The 21513-nt window shown below is 43.9% G+C and overlaps 1 protein-coding gene across 1 annotated transcript; it reads left to right on the forward strand.

Moving 5' to 3' along the window:
* The first annotated feature begins 379 nt into the window (after window positions 1-379).
* LOC137879382 (RNA-binding protein 38-like) lies at window positions 380-10565 on the forward strand. The gene is made up of 4 exons (XM_068720047.1): window positions 380-804; window positions 2985-3108; window positions 3588-3642; window positions 8720-10565. The coding sequence occupies exons 1-4, from the start codon at window positions 592-594 to the stop codon at window positions 9060-9062; spliced, it is 735 nt and encodes a 244-aa protein (XP_068576148.1). The 5' UTR covers window positions 380-591; the 3' UTR covers window positions 9063-10565.
* Window positions 10566-21513: the final 10948 nt, after the last annotated feature.

A 21513-nucleotide genomic window follows, 5' to 3' on the forward strand; every position in this document is an offset into this window, starting at 1 on the left:
GGGGTCTATGCGCCATGTCACCATTATAACGTGAAGTCGCAGCAAAAGCATAATAAGCATACTGTAATGGCTGCTTTTTTTTTAAAGTTTGAAAAAGGTAAAATAGGTCAGAAGCCGAGGCAATTACTTCCTCATTACAGTGGTACAGTGTACCATGTGGCAGAGCCGCGCTTTCTGGCGTACAGTTCGGGCTTTTCTTTGTGTCGTAAAGGACAAAAGCAGGTGCAGCACAGCGCCGGGGAAGGCGGACCAATGGGAGGAGCCGCTGCCCAAGTGGGCTCTCACCGGTCACGCTGATTGGTCAAGAGGTCTGGTGGGCGTGGTCTCAGCCATGGCATATAAAAGCTCCCGGCACTTTTTCCTCACAGCGGCAAAGAAAAGAAGTTTGGACGCGTCCTCGGCAGCTCGTACTTGTCATCATCAGGTTGCTACAACTCGGAGCGGAGGTCCTAACACGAGAGGGAAGCTGCGGCATAATAACAGTGAAATACTCCGCTTTGTTGTGCTGATGCTGGGACGTTGTTAGGCGCTTTGTACATTTTTTTTTTTTCCTCCAGCGTGCCTCTGGTGTTCTCTCTCCACGACTGACCAATGCTTCTGCATCAGTTCATGAACGGCGCCCTGGAAGTCATGCATCCCTCAGCCATCCAGAAAGACACTACTTTTACCAAAATCTTCGTCGGTGGGCTGCCGTACCACACCACCGACGCCTCACTGAGAAAATACTTCGAGGCCTTCGGGGACATTGACGAGGCTGTGGTGATAACGGACAGGCAGACCGGTAAATCCAGAGGATACGGCTTTGTGAGTACAAACAACAACAGCAGCCATGCACCCGACATCCACCATTAGACACGTAGCTCTCAGTCACAACTTTTAACACTATCACGCCACATTATAACTTTTGTCAATAAGAGTATTTAGTGTCTGCACAACACTTGCCTTTTGTGCGCGTTGGTGTCTTTCCGCCATATGGGAATTTGTATGAATACGCATCCTTATGAGGTGCATCTACTGCATGTAGTCATTTAGATGCATGTCAAAGGGAATCCTTCACTGAAGCTTACTCGCATAATTAAACAGCATCTGTTTTGTTTCTTTCGCTGGCTTGCTGTTATTTTAGCTTAATGGGCATGAGGGCTCACACTAGTTGATGGGTAACTAAGAAGATTATATTTCAACATATGTCAGATGCCCCCCCCCTTACTCACCCTTGAGCAGCCCCAGCTTATGTCTTTGTGTGTGTGTGTGTGTGTGTGTGTGTGTGTGTGTGTGTGTGTGTGTGTGTGTGTGTGTGTGTGTGTGTGTGTGTGTGTGTGTGTGTGTGTGTGTGTGTACTCCCTGCTCGCTTTATATGGTTATTTTGGAGCAGTGGGGAGGTTGACCTTGCACACCCTAACCCTCCATTGTCAAGTAACTGAGCAGTCGGCCATAGCACATGATTTGCATCACATCTTGGCTGCTTGGAAAGAAATTCCTCCAACGACAAATTGGCTCTCTAGTATTCTACAAATTTATGTTAAGCTTCCCTTTTGATCTTATCTTTTTTTTTTCTTCTTTTTTTTGGAGTCTGTGAGGAGTACAAGCCATTTAAAATGCCTTTTAGTTAACAAAATATAAACTACGCTGTACTTTAATCGAGCCTGCCTTCTGATCTCTGTTCATGTTGTGTATGGTGGGAAAAGTGCTGTTTATCACCACATTAATCACAGCGTGAGCCCCTGGCCACAGTTTCTTTCAGTCAGATTAATGAGAAATATTCAAGAACTCTTGTGATATCTGATTTAAACGTCCAATAATAGGTTACTTGTCCTGTTTCAGACACACAGAGATGGTTATTCTCTCTTGGACACAAAGAACAGAAGCGGCACAAGAAATGCAAATATTTACCAGAACCTTGAAAAGACACATCAGCGCTAATGTACTGTCAGGCCAAAGAAGGAATGGAAAACTGCCATGTGTGCATGTTTATCTTCCCAAGTCAGAATCGTAAGACAATTGCTCTCGGTGTTTACACATCAGCTCCTTAACTCAGAGGAAAGCTGTCCCGTGAGTCTAGCTGGTCTCCAACGGCTGTGTATCGAGGCCGGTGTTTCAGGTTAAACAGGCTCAGTGCGATGAGGGTGCTGCCAGGGACACGGCGAGCGTCCCCGTGATCAGCACTTTATACTCCGCACACTTTCTGTGTGGCATGAGGCAACCTGCTCATTCTGTTTTCTGAGCGTTCCAGTCGGAGAGGAAGCTGGCAGCAGGAGTGGAGGGGAGGCGCTCCAAACGCTGAGCGCACCTTTTTTTCTAAACACACACTTTTAGAGGTGGATTTGTAGAACCCCCCCCAACCCCCACAGCAAGGCTCTTCACAGTGTAAACACAGTCTTGTTCCTTCCTGTGTGTTCACAACACAGGCCCTGGAGTGGGCTTTGTTCCGGATCCTTCCACAATGAAAAGCCATACTGCTTTTAAAAACGTCCTCTTGAACAATGGCCTACATTCGCTGCACACCGAGGTGACTGAACCCCTCCGAGTTGGCAGAATGTGGCAATCAAAACAGAAGGGCTCGTCTAATGCCAGGAGGGAGAGAGGAGGGGTGGACTAATACCAATCTCCTTAATAAATGTGTCCCTAATTGGATAAGCTCCTTGTTGCTCTTCCCAGAACCATATTTCAGCAGGTCTGCCGGGCCTGAGTGGCAGTCAAGTGGCTGGCTACTGCTGCTGTGGGCAGTTTTCAAAGCTTATCACTGTGTCTTTGTTTGTTGTTTCTCTACAGTGGAAAGCCTGTAAGGGGGGGTGGTTGTGATAAGACCAACAGACAAAGTCCATTTTTATGCATCTCGAGTGCTTTTTGGTTTTTATTTTACCCGAATAGTTTACTTATCACCAGCCGTGCTGCAGACTCCGTGCTACCGTTTGTTACATGAGATGATGAATAATTTTTACAAAAAAAAACAACAACCTTGTTGATGATTCTGACTCTGTTACCAGGTGACAATGACAGACCGAGGAGCAGCCGAGAGAGCCTGCAAGGACCCCAACCCCATAATCGACGGCAGGAAGGCCAATGTGAACCTGGCCTACCTGGGGGCCAAACCCCGCAGCATACAGACAGGTGAGATGCTATATGTTGTGTTAATGTCCAGGTAACTCAACCATGAAGTCGTGGAAATAATGGTCCTGATCAACCAATGGCGAATGCAGCGTCACACGTAGAACATACGGTATGAATGTCCAAAACGTAAAACCATAAATGAATTTAAACTATATTCAAATAAAACTGGTTTTAAAAACTACAGCTGCAAGCAGGTGTACCCGGGTTCAGGCAGTCTTAGTCCAGTAACACAACCCATGTGGTCCACATGCAGCATATTTATTTAAATTGTCAATACCAAATATTTTTTCAGTTTCCCCAGTGCATACATGCTTCACTAGTGCGTATAGCGCATTCGTAACTGTTGTTCCATTTGTGGTAGGTTGGAAACAGGCGCTGCCTCTGTCTCTCCATGCCCTTTGTGTATTGTTCTCTGGTCCTCCTCTGTAAATGCAAATGTGTGTGTGTGTGTGTCTGACAGCCGGCCTCCTATCTTCCAGGCATATCCATCGGAGTGCAGCCCATTCACCCAGCACTCATCCAGAGGCAGTATGGGTAAGTGAGCGGGAGTGGGCGCTTGTATTACACTCTGTGGGACGCCACTAGGCTACTGTTTCTTTGACAAACGGGGCCTCTGGAAAGTACATGTCAGTTTCTGTGTCCACATGCAACTCCAGAAGTAGCCTATTAGCATATTTGAGTTTTGTAGGGCTGGGTGGTGTTTCACGTATCTGTGGTAATAGAAGAGCATTCCAGAGGTGAATGTGTGACTCACTTGTGGACCTCTGTCCTCTTGGCTCGTGTAGCTGCCTGACTGTGGCTCCCTCGCTGAGGCGTCTTCTTAGAAGCGGCCGTGTTGTAGAAACAGCCTGGATAGCGTCTCGGAGCCACGGTCTGCTGGGCAGCTAATGAGCATTTCACTGATGTAATGAGTCTCCTCATCCCCCGCAGCCCTCAGATATTATCTCTCGCCACTGTTCATATTATACACACCAAAACCTCAGATCTGTCTGGAAGATTGAAATACCCAGAGGAGTCAAGTTAACTTTACAAACGTGGTTTTGTGTTCAGATTTTGATTACCGGTATTAGAAATGCAAACGGCAACATTTCTACGTTGAGATTCAAGGAGCCCTGAAAAGAAGTGGTTGATTATTTGATCAACAGAAAGGTCATATATTAAGTATAAATGAAAACATCTGTTTGGTTCTAGCTTCTTTCAATTTGCTTATTGTAAATTGAAGAAAAAGCTTTTTCACCAGGGGCCTTTTTCCACTGTTTTAAGACATTTTACGAACTACATTATTAATCCAGTAATTGAAACTAAATTATCAACAGATAATCTATAATGAAAGTAATAATTACTTTCAGCCCGATGTATGTTTTCAGGAAAGAGCTGAACAGAGAATGAACGGTCAACAATTCTGATAATCCCTTAACTATTTGAGCCGTTTTCCAGCATGAAGGACAAATATTTAGTGACTCTAGACTGGTCAAAAAAAAAGCTGGATGTCAGCTTGCTCTTTTTAAAATTTTAAGTGCACTTTAAGTGATTCTGACATTTCATGAATTACATGACAAATAAAAACCACAACGGGCAGATTGACGTATAATGAAATAATTAGTAGTGCAGCCCTATCCAGTTTTTGACTCCAGAGCATGTGAGTGCTTAAGAGCTACACGGAAATCCCAGGACAGTCCACGAAACAAAAGAAGAAACATTTGGTGGTTTTTGAGGTCGATGAACCCCCCCAAAAAAAGACAAGAAATGAATATGTGCCATATCCGCTTCTGTAATACCGTACTGGGTCTGAATGATTAATCCCAAAGTCCACTGGGGACATGTCCCATCATGTTCCAAGACCATAGGGGGACACTAGAAAGTCCCTCCAACGTCTGTGCTCCAGCTACCACAGTGAGCGCGGATGGCACAGAAACCCCGAGGGTTTGAAATGTGGAGCACAGTGCTGCTTTGAGGCATTTGCCAGACAGGTGCTGGCTCGTGTTACAGCCTTCTACACCCCCTTAATCTCCCATGACCACCACCCCCAGAGAGGCGCACGGAGCACCTGTCCGCCTGCCTCTGAGTTTCCTCTGTGCAGCGGGTGACAGACGCAGGCCTCCCTAAGATGCAAGAGGGCACAAGTGGCTTTTCTTTCTGCCCCCCCCAAACCCCTTGACAACATATGGTGTGAGGACATGGTCTGAAGCAGGATTTTGAACAGTGCTGTGGAGCGTCGCGTGTAGTGTGCCTGTTCGGACTTACTGCTGTGTGTGTGTGTGTGTGTGTGTGTGTGTGTGTGTGTGTGTGTGTGTGTGTGTGTGTGTGTGTGTGTGTGTGTGTGTGTGTGTGTGTGTGTGTGTGTGTGTGTGTGTGTGTGTGTGTGTGGGGCTGTTGTCAGCAGATGCCGTGGACTGTGAGGGCCAGAGGGGGTCACCGAGGTCGGGAACATAGTTTTGATGGGGAGGGGAGGAATTGTCAGTGTACTCGCAAATTCATCTCCTCTCACGCATCACCTCCTCCACGCCGTCCCATTTATCTACGCTTTTATCCCACGTCACATCAATTATCCTTTATTTTATTACTTTAAACACTGGTTTTTACTTTGATTCATCCAATTGAAGTGCTTCCACTAGCAGTGTGTCGGATACAGATGCTGAAAACTGACACCTCTGAGAGACTGAGAGAGGAGGGGGTTTAAAGAGAGAGAGGGGGGGGGGTGTATCTGGGGGTGTTTTCTGGGACTAATGCTTAATGAGGCAGTGTGCTCCCTAGGAAACTAACCTCTCCAGGTGCCAAACAAAACACCATTATTTCCTCCTGTTGCATTCACAATCCTCTGAAACAAAAGAGACAAGGAAGGAACATCAAGTCGCCTTACAAGTATTGTGAGGTGTTGTTTAATCCCCCCCCCCACACACACCCAGTCCAGTCCAGTCCTGTCTGCTTTCACACTTAGTGTTGCAGTGAGTCATGCGCTGAAGGTCGTTTTGTCTTATCGTGTAGAAATATTTAGCCGCTCGGTGTGATATCGCCCAGGCTTTTCACATCAGCTCATTATGCTGCCTCCATGATGATGAGGAGGATCACTTCGGCCTGTGTCTGTAACGTTTCGAGCGTCTCTCTCTCTCTAGTGTTTCAGTCCGCATGAGTGACACTATCTCAAACGCACACAGACTGGCAGTCAGCACAAAGCCAGCTGACCTATGGTCTTCTGGCCGTCATCCACATTCCCCCTGCAACTTCCCCACAATCCACTTGGTATCTCGGTGGCCCCCGGGAGCTCACTGCTGTCCCCAACTTGCCCCTGGTCCCCGTCCCTCTCTTCTCTTTTAATAGCAGCTAAATAAAAAAAATAAAAAATTACATCTCCATCTCTCTGGGCACACCACAGATATAACACAGGAGGGCTTTGTCTCTCCTTAACTCCCTTTAGGCGTACATTATTTACATTACTTTCTATTCCACTTAACCTAAACAAGGTCACTTGATTTTGAAGCCTTGATTAAGGCAAACCGCCTGCGGAGACGCACCGCGGAGAGGGCAGGACTCATTTTACTACGTGATGCGAGTGAAAGCACACACGCCCCACAGCATTAATGTATGACCATCTCTGAAGGCTGTGTGAGAGAGTGAATGCCTCTTTGTGCGTAGCTCAATAGCACTGTGAGGGCAAAGTGTAGACTGCACTCGTGGGTCGGGGTTAACTTCATTTGCTTATGCTTACTTGTTACACGCGGCTGTTATCTGGATTCATGTCATTTCTTCCCCCTTCAGTCGCCAGGCATCTCAATGAGCCTCTGACTTGTTTCTACTGTGCCGTTTAGAATTGTTCATTTTTTTTTTTTTTTTTTTTTTTTTTTTTTTATAGCTAAAGCGGTCATCAGCCTCGCTCTGTTTTTGTGTTTGCAATGTCGTATCATAGGTGGGATTCTCCTTAATTTTGAATGAATACACATCTTTTACATTGACTCAATGATGCAACAAGACCGTGATGTTATTTCTGACAATAATCACTGCCATCCTCCTATCCAACCTTCTGCCACGGCTGCTCTCTGCTGCCAGCTGACCAGTGTACCAGCAGATGATCAGAAGATGCCCACAGTGCAGGACTAGTCCCGAGGAGGGGTTTTGAGGAAATGTCTGCCTGCTCCCCCCCCCCCGCTTCCCCCTTCCTCCCTCCCTCAGCCAGCCAGCCAGCCTCTCTCCAAGGTGCCAGTGATGGCTTGAGAGTGCAGTGCGGTGTGCTGTGATGGATTGGAGTGTCACTTTATCTTTTCTCTTTCGTGTGATATGAACTGAAGAGGTTTTTGCTGATTGTGGTGTGACTCTTTCCCTATTATGGCATGGTTTGGGGTTTGCTGTTGTAACTGGTGTGGGTGGGTGGATGGAAGAGACGAGGGGGGGAGTTGGGTGTGTGTGTGTGTGTGTGTGTGTGTGTGTGTGTGTGTGTGTGTGTGTGTGGGTGTGGGTGTGTGGGTGTATGAGAGCGTGATGACATCCCTATCCATGCATGCTTCCATCTTTTGCTGTGTCGACTTCACGGCTGCCTCTCATTACTGATCCACTTCTTCTCCTGGATTAAATCTGTTGGAGGAAAAAAAGCTAAGACCAAAATTTAAATACAGTCCATGAAGGGGAAGATTTTCATCAGTACTGAGAGGCAGCGTCTGTGACATATGTTGTCACTATCTTGTCTTTGTCTCGTGGTGTTTGTCTGTGGATGTATTCCCCCCCCAAGACGTACTATCAAAGATAAAGGCTCTCCAAAAAAAAAAAGTCTGTTACATCACCCTTTAAATGGAGGGTGGGCTTCTCACTGCCACAACCATCCCTCCCTGTAGACGGCAAACCAAGGAGAGATACTTCAAGTCCTGACTAAAAATAGACTCCTATACCAGTCTCCCCTTGCCTTTCCTTCACGGGTGAAGTGGCAAAGAGGGAAAGAGAAGGAGAGACGGCACAGTCCCCAAACCCGGCCGCTTTAAATCATCTATATTTTGAAAGCTGGCCCGTGAGGCCCAGCAGAGCCTGGCACCCAGGCCTGATGAGCTCCCCCGCCGCCTCTAGCGTCATCACCTGTGATCACGAGATGTATCCTCAAGTGAGAACTAGGATTCGGCAACTTCTGCACAGCCGTCGTGTACTTCCCTTTTTCTTTTTTTTCTTTTTTGTGTGTGTGTGTGTGTGTGTGTGTGTGTGTGTGTGTGTTTAGCGAGTGAAGAGCAGCAGCTGTTAAAACACTCTGTTGATGCCTGAGCTTGAAAACCTGCCAGTAACGGCTGACTCTGTCATTCAACCACCCCCCACCCACCCTCCACCCCCATCTATCCCAGGAGGCCCAACCGAACAGGTTTTGTAGGTTTTACTAACTGACACAGACAGAGGGTTGAGTCACCTTCTCCTAACCTCCTGTGCCTCTTGTCTATTAGTCTTTAATAACAGTGGATATCTGTGTGAGAACTCGCTAAGTTCAGAACACCAACAGAGAGTTTGTATTCCCAAACATGCTTTAGTAATGTAAACAATGGGAGCCAGGCCCTGAGATTTCTTTCTCTGGCACTTCAGCACCCCCTTGTCTAACACATACACCCCCCCCCCCCCTTTCCCCGGTCTTTGTGTCTGTCTTCAGGTTGGCCCAGCCATACGTCTACCCACAAGCATATGTGCAGCCCAGCCTGGTGCTGCCCTCTCAGGTTTCCTCCGCCGTCAGCAGCAGCCCCTACATGGACTACAGCGCAGCCTACAGCCAGTACGCCCAGGCGGCCTTTGAGCAGCAGTACCCGTACGCCGCCTCCCCGGCCGGCTTCCTTGGCTACAGCTACGCCACCAGCCCCACAGCCACCACCGGTCCGGCCGCCGCGGCAACAGCCCCGGCCACCGTCCACCCCGCCCTCCCCTCCGCCGCAGGCCCGGCCCAGGCCTTCCTACACTACGCCCCGCAGCAGCACATCCAGCCAGACCGTATGCAGTGAGCCTGTGAAGGAAGCGGAGCAGAAGGAGCCCTATAGGTGGAGGAGGAGGAGGAGGAGGAGGGAGTAGTGGACGCAGACCTTTTTGGACAGAGGATGGCAAAAACGCCCGAAAGGGTGACCCAGCTATCGTCAGCAGAGGCTTTCAGGAAAAAGGGTGGGTCTATTGCACTATAGGATCAGAATGAGCCGTTTGCTCATTGGTTAAAGGGTAAAGGGGTTGGGAGGGGTTGGAGGACTCTCGAGGTTCAGGTTGGGAAGCTAAAAAGCATAAAATATGTGGTCACTTCCAGAAGCTGACACTTCATTTTTTTTATTATTTTTATCGTCCTTTATTATTGTATTAATGTCATTGTCAATATTTGTTTGTATGCCTTTATTATCATGTTTATGGCTCAATCAGATGTGTGTCCATGGTACATATGGATGAGTGGAGAGCCACCTGGGACATGTCACACCTCTTTCCTCCCGTCTCCAGAGTATCTGGGGCGGATATGAAGGGCGCTGCTGCTTTAGGACACTCGGGAACAGTAAGATATTGGGTGCGGGTCGAAGACAGGGTGGTGATTTGGGGAGGCGTACGGCAAGCCTCTCAGCCTCTCATCTGTGATCCCATCCTGGTGCCGTCCACAGTGAGGTAAAGCACTGTCTGCACCACGAACAAACTCTCCACATCACAGGAGGACGACGAGAAATTTCGCCTCAAGGACAAAACGGAAAGATAGTTTCAAGTATATAAGACAGTGGGGGCTCCATTGCTTTGAGACTGTGATGTCTGGACTTCACATTTTTTTGTTTTTATATTCTTATTCATTAAAGAGGCCTTAATAAAAGAGAAACTTCTTTTAGAATCCTGTTTTTTTCAAGCACTCCCCCCACCACAGAACCAAGTGCATAGAGCCCTTTTGTAACTGGCATTTCAGCAGTCAGTCACATTAATCTGGCTTACTTGGGTCTTGATATTTTCAAATGGATGTAGATAATCACATGCAGTATGTGGGCGGTGGGGACCAGGAGGGCTGTGTATCGTTGTTTAAAGGTAGCTGACACTGAGCTCAGACACCAGTGTATTTCTTTTCTTTTCCTCCTCTTCTCACTGAGATTGTTGCTCTCAAAGGACATTCATGTACAGCAATTTGAAATGTTTTCAGTCATCAAGTACATTTACAATATTTATATGTAGGTATTTATATGAGGTACTAAGTTAAAATAGCATATTGTTTTTGTTACTATGACTATAGTTGTGGCACTGATGTCATTTAACCCGCAGAGGCATACCTGCAGATCCACAGGTGTCTCATCCATTTTTTTTTTTTTTTTTTTTTTGTCCTTTCAGTCACCATATCTGTGGATTTGCCCTGGTGCACGACAACTACAGTCCTTGTCCGGTTGCATCAGAAATTCTCTAGTTTTTTTTTTTTTTTCCCACTTTAGATGTCTTTTACAGTCCCTTCAAAGAAGCCATACCAAAAAAAAAAAAATCGAAATAAAGACTTTGTACTTAAAGATGCCTCTTGACGTCTTCTTTGATTGTTTAAATGAAGTCAAAAAGGGACCTTAATTCTGTCCACAGTTCACATTGCCATCCCTTGAGCTATTTGTGTTTACAGTATGTCATGTTATTGCAATGTCACTGTACTCATACCAAAACTGAAAGGCAGATGCTGCTGTGATGATACTGTGAAAACCCTGTAGGGTGATAAGGTGTGTGTGTGTGTGTGTGTGTGTGTGTGTGTGTGTGTGTGTGTGTGTGTGTGTGTGTGTGTGTGTGTGTGTGTGTGTGTGTGTGTGTGTGTGTGTGTGTGTGTGTGTGTGTGTGTGTGTGTGTGTGTGTGTCCTGTACAGGCGGGGGGGCAGAGAGAGAAGAGGGGGGGGGGGGGGGGGCAGAGAGAGAAGAGTGGGGGGGGCAGAGAGGGGGGGGCAAGAGACCCAGACTTTTATCAAGTCACAACACCGCCACCTGCCAGGGGTGCTGGCTGTTCCCCCGGCTAACACACGTGCGTACGTTCCTTCTCACTAAGAGTTTTGTGTAGGAGCCCTGAGGCCCTGTTACTCAGGGTTTTTCAAATGATTTTTTTTCTTTTAAAAAAAACTGCTTAACAAGCTCAACTAGCTCTGTTTCCCAGCAGTGTCTCTCCATGCTTGTGATTACATCAACTACTTTGGAAGATGTCACTTATAGACCTCACTTTGACCTGGAGAGAAAAAAACACAATCAAAGCTGTTAGAAACATAAAGGTATCCATTATTTTATTGTCCTTACCCAGGGTGTAATCTGATAATTTACAATAGACTTGAGTTAAATGTTTGTGTGTTGCTTTATTGAAATACATTCAGACCTTATTAGACATTCTGTGTGGCCACCCTGCACCTTTACCTGTCATGTCAATGAGATTCAGTTCTTTTTCTGATCTCTGATACCCAGTCCTCCTTTTGCTTTTCCATTAAGTTTGGGGACATAATAGGCATATCAAAATAACATATAGAGTCCAGTGAGCAGTGCTTTAAGATGTCATGTATAAATTATGAAAAGTCATAAAAAGTATAGTATGTAAAAACAAATCATGCAAAACATAATTGTATGGTATGTTATAAAGTCATAATTTAGGAAATCTTAAATGTCATGAAATAGTTCTTTAGTACATAGTTCAAAAGTTGTCATATAGTATGTCATAAAAAGGTAATATGTCAAAAGAAACATAAAAATGCATACTATATGAACCACAGTAAAGTCAAAAAAGTCACTGATTGAAGGACAACCCTGCTCTCCACAGTATGTCTAAAATAAATTCTAGAAAAAGTCAGCCATAAAAGAGTCGTATAACGTCGCAAAATTCATAAAAAAGTCATATAACATGTCGCAAAATTCATAAAAAGTCATAGTATAACATGTCGAAGAAAGTGATAGTATAGAATGTCAAAAAAGTAAAAGTATAACATGTCAAAAATTGTAGTATAGCATGTCGAAATAAGTGATAAAGTCATAGTATAGAGTGTCGAAAAAAGTCATAGTGTAACATGTTGAAAAAGTTATAATATAACATGTCGAAAAAAGTCATAGTACAACATGTTGAAAAATGTGATAAAAAAGTCATAGTATAACATGTTGCAAAAGTCATAACACAGTAAAAGTATAGCATGTCAAAAAAAGCCATAGCATGTCGACAAGTCATAAAAAAGTCGAAAAAAGTGATAGTATAGCATGTCGAAAAGTGATAAAGTGATAATACATGTCATAAAAGTCATATTTTAGCATGTCGAAAAAAGTCATGAAAATGCATTTTAAAGTTGATTGAAAAAAAAGCATTAAAAAGTTATAGTATATCAAGTAGAAAAATAGTCACAAAAAGTCCTAATATAGTATGTAAAAAAAAAGTCATGAAAAAATCATAGTATGTCGAAAAAAAGTCAAGAATAATCATAGGATAGTACGTATGTCCAAAAAAGTCATATTATAGTATGTGAAAAAGTCAGAAAATTGTCACAGTATAGCATGCCGAACAAAGTGATAAAAGTCATATTATAGTATGTCAAAAAGTCATAGTATAACATGCCGAACAAAGTGATAAAAGTCATATTATAGTATGTCAAAAAGTCATAGTATAACATGCCGAACAAAGTGATAAAAGTCATATTATGGTATGTCGAAAAAGTCATAAAAAAGTCATAGTATAACATGTCGAAAAAAGTGATAAAAGTCATATTATAGTATGTCGAAAAAGTCATAGTATAACATGTCGAAAAAAGTGATAAAAGTCATATTATAGTATGTCGAAAAAGTCATAAAAAAGTCATAGTATAACATGCCGAACAAAGTGATAAAAGTCATATTAGAGCATGTCGAAAAAGTCATAAAAAAGTCATAGTATAACATGTCGAACAAAGTGATAAAAGTCATATTAGAGCATGTCGAAAAAGTCATAAAAAAGTCATAGTATAACATGCCGAACAAAGTGATAAAAGTCATATTAGAGCATGTCGAAAAAGTCATAAAAAAGTCATAGTATAACATGCCGAACAAAGTGATAAAAGTCATACTATAGTATGTCGAAAAAGTCATAAAATTGTCACAGTATAGCTGAAAATGAGCTGAAAATGTCCTCTGCAGTCGCAGTAGTAGGAGCTCTCTTGTTCCTGTCAGTCCCCGTCCCACATGTTTCACTTAAACGAGTAAAACTGCTTTGTTTGTTATGTCTGTAGATTCGTCCATTTGTAATGCAAAATGACCGCTTGTCTTTATTTGAGCTGTGGTCTGTTGTTTGATGTCACCCGACATGTCTTCAATTCGCCTACTTATAGTGTCATTTCACAGAGGAATAGTTTTCAGTTTATCCGCTGTGGATTGATCCAACACGTCCATGTCCATAGCTGCAGGTAAGTAAGACACTTTTGTGATGTCCTCAGGTCTTGAAGTCGTCTTCGAAAGTACTCAACAGGTTTATCTTTAGGTGTTTTGTTTCCAAATGCCGCTTCAGTTTTGACGGCTTCGTGCTTTCTTGTGCCAGAACCTCGCTGCACAAAACACATTGAGGTTTTTGTCCTCTTTTGTCCTCAATGTAAGAAAATCCATATCTCATGTAGTAGGTGTCGTACTTGCGTTTCGCTCAATTAGCATATGAAAACACACTTTGTGGGTGTTCTTCTATACTGTGAAATGGGTGTCTATTAGCATTACAAGGTATTAACGCCAAATACTGTTAAGGAGTGTGAATAATTCCGCTGCATAAAAAATCCACTTCAAAATAAAAGCACAGGATTTTTACATTATTTTTTTTCAGGCAAAGGCCTGTGACCCACTGAAAACGGTCCGCGACCCAAAAGTGCGTCGCAACCCACCAGTTGAGAATCACTATACTATGTCATATAAACTCCTAAAAGTGGCAACGTTTAGTATGTATATCATACAAAGTCATTATAGTTAAATAAAAAGTATTGTAAGTCATAATAAAAAATGATGTAAAAAATGTGAATAGCATGATCTAGAATCACTACTATGGGAAAAAACTACCCGAAATATACTACATTTCCCATAATGCAACTTGGTGGTGTCTTTTGAAAGACCATCCTTGCCTCGTAAATGCCCACGTCTTTTAAACTCCACTCCATCAGTTTGTAATGGACACTTTGTCTTATAAATTGTATGTCTCCAAAACGACATCAGGGTTATTTTAGTCAGAAAGCACCTCACCCACAGAGGACATTATACAAATGATTTCACATGTTGGGTGAGTGTAAATGCATAAATTGACTTGCGTGCCCCTTAAACAGATTTGGTGAAGGTGTGTGGTTGTATAGAATATATCAGCTTTTTGTTTTTTCAGTGATGACAGCGTAGTGTGTTTGTGTTAAAGAGCTGTGTCTGGGAACAAGACAGCAGGTATAAGTACAAGCAAAAAAGCTTGATAGAAGCCATGCCAACGTGTTGGGACAAGTTGCACTTCTTTATAGCTAAATCATGTCACAGATTTTGAAAACACTTGCATTCAACAGAATTGATGTCCATGCTGCTGCTGTGTTTACTGGTTGTTACTGATGCCGCTCTGGTCTCCCTCTCTTATCCTCACTTTGTCACAGTTTATCTTTCATTATCTCACCTCCCTGTTCTCTGGTTGTGATCACACTCACACATTTATTTACTAAACTTTTCTGCTTGTCATTTGTGTTTTTTTTCTTCCCTTTAACATCTCTTCTTGTCTTCCTCACTTCAGCACTCGTGGTCCTGTTTCTCTTCACATGCCACTGTTCCTCTCTCCCTCTCTTCTTCCTCATCCCTCCCCTCTCTTCTCTGTCTCTCTATCCCTTTGCCCTTCTTGCGTTCTCCTTGTGAATCCAACCAGAGCGGAGCAGAAAGGGAGCCGAGCGTCAGCTTGATGAACGAGGTCATACAGGCCCAGCAGACATTGTTATGCTGAGTCACCATAAGGCCTCTCTCTTTTTCTCACTTAGTCTCTCACTCAGTCTCTCACTCTCTCCTTCTCTCTTTCACATGCCCATGCAAAGTCGCTTCAGTCAAATCTCACTCACCACAAGCTTCTTGCTCTGTCGTGCAACTCTGACGTAAAGGGATTCCTCAGAACTGTCATTAAAAAAAAGTCCCACCTTATCAGACCCCGGCTCAACTTTAATCACAAGTAGGCAACGACACCGCTTGTTTTTCAAGGTCTTAACACCATGTAGCATTAGCATCATGCAAAATTATATTCCAGTTATATCAGAAAATGATCAGAAAAGTAAACCAATTAATTACCAAATAATCAGCCAAACTTGAGCAACTAGTTTATTCTTAATTTTAGGTGATGTGATTTAGTATTAGTGCCTCAATCCTGAGCACAGCTACATATGACACTTTTTATTTACCCAGGTTTATGAAATTCTGCTTATAAGTTACTCAGAATGTGCCACCCACGATAGCTAGCCAGGTAGCTACCTTGAGGGGTAGCTAACTAAATATTGCCAGATAAACTGAAGTTAACTAAGCTAGCTGGCTGACTTGATGATTTCAGCTACAAAGCTGAGCATTGTAATCATTAATGTTCCTTTTAAAAATGTTCCCCTAAATTTAGATGAATCTGAATCTCTCTGGTTAACAGCACATTGTAACCCTGCTAGGTAAGTAAATACACTCAACTCATGATAATAATTTCTCTTCAAAATATAATTTATACATACAACAAATATGGCACTGCTAAACAACATAAGTTATCTTTTTAGGCTTAATTGATACTCTTAATTGGACCTCAACTTTGTTTTGCCTTTCTCTTTGGCTACATGCTTGCTGTGTATACAATAAGTAATAATTGTAACAGCTTGATTAATTACATCTAATCAAAGCTGTGATAGTTATGAGCAGTCAGGGTGCCTCCCTTGTTTAATTTCCTTTCCTTTTAAACTCCTTAGTTTGCGATCAGCTATGATCATGCATTAACATTGTTTCATGCAAATGCTCCTTTATTAGATGGCCTCTAAAACCCCTGGCAAATTCTACACATGAATGACCGTGTCTCTAGGTCCTCCTGTGTCTGTGTGTCACGACAGAGACCAGTCCCACATGGCTAACCCATGGCTTCAGATAGGCCTCTGATACAGGCTATATTTACCCAGGCTCTTAGAGGAAAGGACCAGACCCCAGAAACCCATCAAATGCTCTTTACTGTGACCTTTCCCCCCCCCCCACGCCAAAAACCCATTCAGATAACGTGGTCTAGTCAAGAGAGATCCCAGTTTCAACGAGAAGGAAAGTAAAGGTCCCGGTTAGAACAGTGATGTGCAGGATGGTATAGTTGAAAAACATAATAATTTGTTTTTACTTGGTGTATTAATGCTGTTTAATCATTATACGCCAAGCTAACTGGGGATAAATAGTGAGATTAACTGTAAAAAAAGGGAACTGGAGTTCAGAACAACCATAGCTGATAGAGTCACCAATGAAGAATTTCCAAACAGTTGGGACACCTGTACAGCGCTGTACAGCGCTAAGATTTATGTAGGAGAGGAGGAATGAAGAAAACGTCAAACTGAAACTCCTATGTTACACAACATCCTACATACCTGCACAAAGGTTTGAAGGAGGAAGAGACATAAGGCTATAACAACTAAAAGCAGTTCAACTGAGTGCAAAGTTGGAGATGACCTCAAAAAAGCCGAGTAACCTGATCATTCAGCAGAGTAAAAGATTCCGCTGGTTCAGCCGGTAAAACTGGGCACATAGCAGAGTCTTAAACCAATATACTCCTCGCTTCTACATAAACATGTCCCTTGGTCCCTACCGTGACCTAGTCAGGGATGCAGGCTGTTGATGAAAAAGAACAGGGGTGAGTGTAGGTTATTTCTTCTTACATTGTGTCCCTTTAACTGGAAGAAGACTTCTATTGCACTTACTTTACAATCACATGCTCCCCTATTGGGAAACAATAAGCCTTTGTCTTAAGTCAATGAAAATGTTACTTGAAAGTGACTAGGAAAGTGCGCAACCAGGGCTGTGGACTCTGGGGGTGACACAGATTGTGATATTTGTGGATCAGTGTGAGTTTTCAGGGCTCTGGCAGAAACAAGTGCTTATCCAACAACAGGTCTGTTTCCTATCAGCTGCACTGATGGCCCTTCACGCCACTCACAAAACTCTTGCTCCTTCTGGCACTTCTGCTGAGGCCGGTGATAATGAGGTGAGCCAGAGGAGTTTATCACAGTTAATGGGAGTGAAGAGGAATTAATTAGTTGGCCAGACAGATAAGACAGACGCAACAACAGCTGGAACAGGTTGCACTCTGAGTAAATTAACTCTGGATATATGGGATATAGTTTATGTATCAATCTGTGTGTGTGTGTGTGTGTGTGTGTGTGTGTGTGTGTGTGTGTGTGTGTGTGTGTGTGTGCTTGTTTTTGAGTTCATAAATGTGTCTTCCATTAGCCCAGTAGTAGTTGCCTTCACTCTGCGACTTCATCTAAGTCTCCAGCTCTGTAATGTGATCTGAGTTTCTTTCACTCAAGCAGAGCCTGGGGAGGGTCATCAGAGCCCCCCCCCCCCCCCCCCCCATCCCCTCACCAACAGCTCCTATCCCGACCCCAACGGAAAGCAGAGCTGAGGCGCCACAGACGCTTTCAGCCCCGCATCCTCTCATGTCCATTTCACACCACACCAGTCCGGCAGTGTCGGCACGCACACATGGAAATGAGTGCTTCCCCAACAAGCGTGGAGCAGGGCTTTGCAGAGAGTTGGTGTTTTGTTTCCTTTTCCTTCTGCACGTGAGCAGCTGATGTAGCAATGAGCAACACCCTAAACGGGGTGAGACAGAGCAGTGGGTAGAGTACAAGAAAGACAAGAGAGGAGGTGAGACGGTGAAACGTGTTAAATCTAAGGGTGAAGCGTGGTCTAAGCTCTGTTTATAATATCACATATCACGGAATAAATGCCTTAAGCTTTGGCAACAATATTTCTGACACTTGTTTGTTGTGTGTGTGTGTGTGTGTGTGTGTGTGTGTGTGTGTGTGTGTGTGTTCGTAAGATGTTCAGCTAAGAGGGAGGTTTGTTGGTCCTGTGACACATTTCCTTATCTCTGGCCAACATGCTTGTACAAACCAGCGCCTCCACCTCAACCTCAAACCCAGCCAGCCGCTGCTGGGGCACAAAAAAGAGGAGAAAGGGGGGGGGGGGGGGGGGGGGGGGGGGGTTAGCTTTAGCAGGATCAGCAAAGAAAGAGAGAAAAGCAGAGGCCTGACAACTACTGACAGCTGAGCTTCCTCTCTCAGTGGGGCTTTCACGACCACAAACTGACACAGTCTCACACTGGCTGGCACACACACACACACACACACACACACACACACACACACAGATCGATCCACTTCAGCTGTACACATAGCAACTGAGTGGTCACGCACGAATTACACCCATTTTGTCTCATGCAGAGTTTGACGTTGACTCTGTCCGACTGTGCTGTGGAGTTGTCTGTGTGGAAGAGGAGCTCTTATGTAAGAAGTGCTGATGTTCAGTGAGTGACTCTGTTTCTGTGTGATGTTTTCTATGCTTGCCTTTGGTACACAGTCTCAACTTGAACAGCTACAATGATTTGTGTGTGTGTGTGTGTGTGTGTGTGTGTGTGTGTGTGTGTGTCCACAAGTGTCTCAGTGTGTGGCCACAAACACACACACACACACACACACACACACACCACAGAGGACAGTAAGCAACAGGTGTAAAAGAGGATGTGAAAAACACAGTGAACCTATTTTCTCCTGTTTGACTTCTGAACTTTTGCTGTCACCGCTAGCATACGGGGACAGCTGTGAGAATGATCTTGTTAGCTTCACACAGAGCGTGGCAAACAATATGTGTGTATCTCTTTTGCAGATCACCGTAAGTGACCTGCTTCTGTGTCTCCGAGTGAAACGTCTTGTCTGTGGTGTGCGTTAACCAGCACATGACCTGTATACAGCAGCTGCTGATTTCACGGACGACAACAGCAAGAAAACAGCACAGGTCGTCACTGGATAGGATAGGATATGGAAGTAAATCACATTACACACTTACATTGATGACGCAGCTGTTGGATTTGCTAATTTGTCATGTGGGGAATGCATTGAGTGAAGAGGTCCCCTTTATGTTGCTGACTGAAGCCTGATCATTTACAACTGAACTGGGGAGCTTCAACTCTATTTCAGGTACCTGTCTTTTGCGTGAGGCACGTTCAATATAAAAACGGTGTGAACCTTCTTAGTACGGTTTCTGTGATTAATTTCCTCAAAGCAGTGTGCAATGGGCTTTGCGGTATATTTTGGTGGGTGTGTCAGAGGTGTTACCCAATCAGCAGCAACGTGTAGACCTGTATAAACCCCACTTTATTAAAAAGGCAACACACACAATTAATCTACTTACATAACAGGGTGTTCAGTGTACCACTGTTTCCATTTAAATAAACATTTTGCTACCTTTTTTGGGGACTGAAAGTGGTCCTGGCATTGCTGCATCCACAACAGGAAAACTCCCCATTCTTCCAACTTGGGAGCATTCACACATTATTGCAAGATGATTACTGGTTAGGTATTTGTAGTTGTTTGCATGAAGTGAAACCAGATACAAGCAAAGAGTGTTTAGAGCCTTCTAGTTAGCTGAAATTAGTTTACAAGCATTAATATTGGACTTTATTTAGCAAGCAATGGAGGCTTTGCAGCCATGTTGACAGTTATAAGGAAGTACCGTTCTTTTCACTAAGCAAGAGATATTGTCGTCACTGGAAATATCTCCAAACCACAACGTGACGTTTTACACTTTGATTTTTGTTCAGACTAAACAAAATCTATACAAAAAGTGAACTGCATGTCATTCTCTATCTTCACTATTTGCCTTACATATCTGTCTTTTCTACTAAAGCCACAAATATGCTACAAAAATATATATATATACAGTATATATATTGTGTATATGTAACCTTTTGACAAACAGACCAGCTGTTCCCAACTGTTTCCAGTCCTAATGCTAAGCTAGGCTAACTGGCTGCTGGTTGCAGCTAAAAAATCACTCTGCAGACATTTCCAAAGATGTCAAACTATTCCTTTAAAAACAAAGCCAAGTTTAGAAGACAGAACTCTCTTAAAAAAAACAGAATGACTTTAAGTAAGATAGGATTAGAGAAGTAAAAAAGCCAAAAAAGGGGCATCTTTGAGCTTGAGATGTGTGTTGATATAAATTATAATGTATAATCCACCCTTGGAGGTATTTTGGGGCATAAACTCATCCGTATCTTTTTTCCTAATCTCCTCCACTGTCTTGAACTCTCAGGCTGAGAGCCTCCTCCCCCATCACTCATTTCTCCCATCATTTCTTCTTTGGAGGTTTCTTCAAACCTCTCCTATTTTAGTATGTTCCACCGAACATGATTTGCCCTCTGGTGTAGAGAAAAAACTCCCTAAGCGCCCGTCCTCTCTCTCTCTCTTTCTCATAAAACAGCGTAGCCCTGTGTGTGCGGGTGTGTGTTTCCATGCACCAACAGTCATGTTCCCCATCATGGTGGGAGTGATCAGGTCTCGGTACACAGTGTGTACAGGGATAGTACACCCGGATCCAACAGCAGCTCTTTATAAGGACAAGGGCCTGCTGCCTCTATATTTAGATGGACTTTATTGGACCTCTTGTCTTCGGTTTTCTCCCCCCTCCTCCTGTGCTGCCGCTGTTAGAAATCTCTCACCAAAGCCATGTGGGCGGCCGGCCCTCCTCTCCGTCACAGCAAGGGGAGAGTGAGCCTGATAATGATCTGGACTGGGTGATAATAACAGAGCAGAGGAAACGAAAGAGAGATGGGAAGAGGATGGAGGGAGGATGACAGAGAAGTGGTGGGTGGTGAGAGAAGTGTTTTTCATTGCATCTTCTTCTCTACCTCACCGACCATTATCCTGAGTGCCGGTGATGTCCTCTCTCTACAGCTCAAAGGAACTCCCAGCAAAGGGGCATGATGTCCATCCGGCACCCCGAAGTCCCACAACCACTGGACGGGTCTCTTCTAGTCCCATTGCAACAATTTGCACACATAATGAGAAGCTGCAGTGGCAGACAGTATTGTATGTGGAAATATGAGCATATACATTCCCCTTATTGGTCCCCTCTACATACCTCTGCTTTCTGGCCTTATCTCTAGAGAAGCATATTTCTCAAGAGCTTTGACCTCTGCTGTCCAAATTTACTGCCAATGACAAACAGTGCTTTAACATGGCACACTCTTATCCACCTATCTCTTTCTTTCTTATCTTGCTTGCTAACCTGGTGATTCTAATAAAGTATAGTCAAACACTAACGGACCCTTGTTAGCTCTCACTTTGCTGCAGAGGTGAAAAAGAGAAAAGGCTTTGCTGTGTTTTTGCATCAGATGGGGGCTAATGGACTTTGCAAGACTTGAGCCTTTACAAAGAAAAGACTCGTTGAGTAAATACAGGCGGAGAATTGTTAACGACAAATTTTAGCGAC

This window comes from Cebidichthys violaceus, unplaced genomic scaffold, assembly GCF_023349555.1.
Source record: "Cebidichthys violaceus isolate CVI_PGR_0920_01 unplaced genomic scaffold, fCebVio1.0.p SCAF_25, whole genome shotgun sequence".
NCBI classification, from domain to species: Eukaryota; Metazoa; Chordata; class Actinopteri; order Perciformes; family Stichaeidae; genus Cebidichthys; species Cebidichthys violaceus.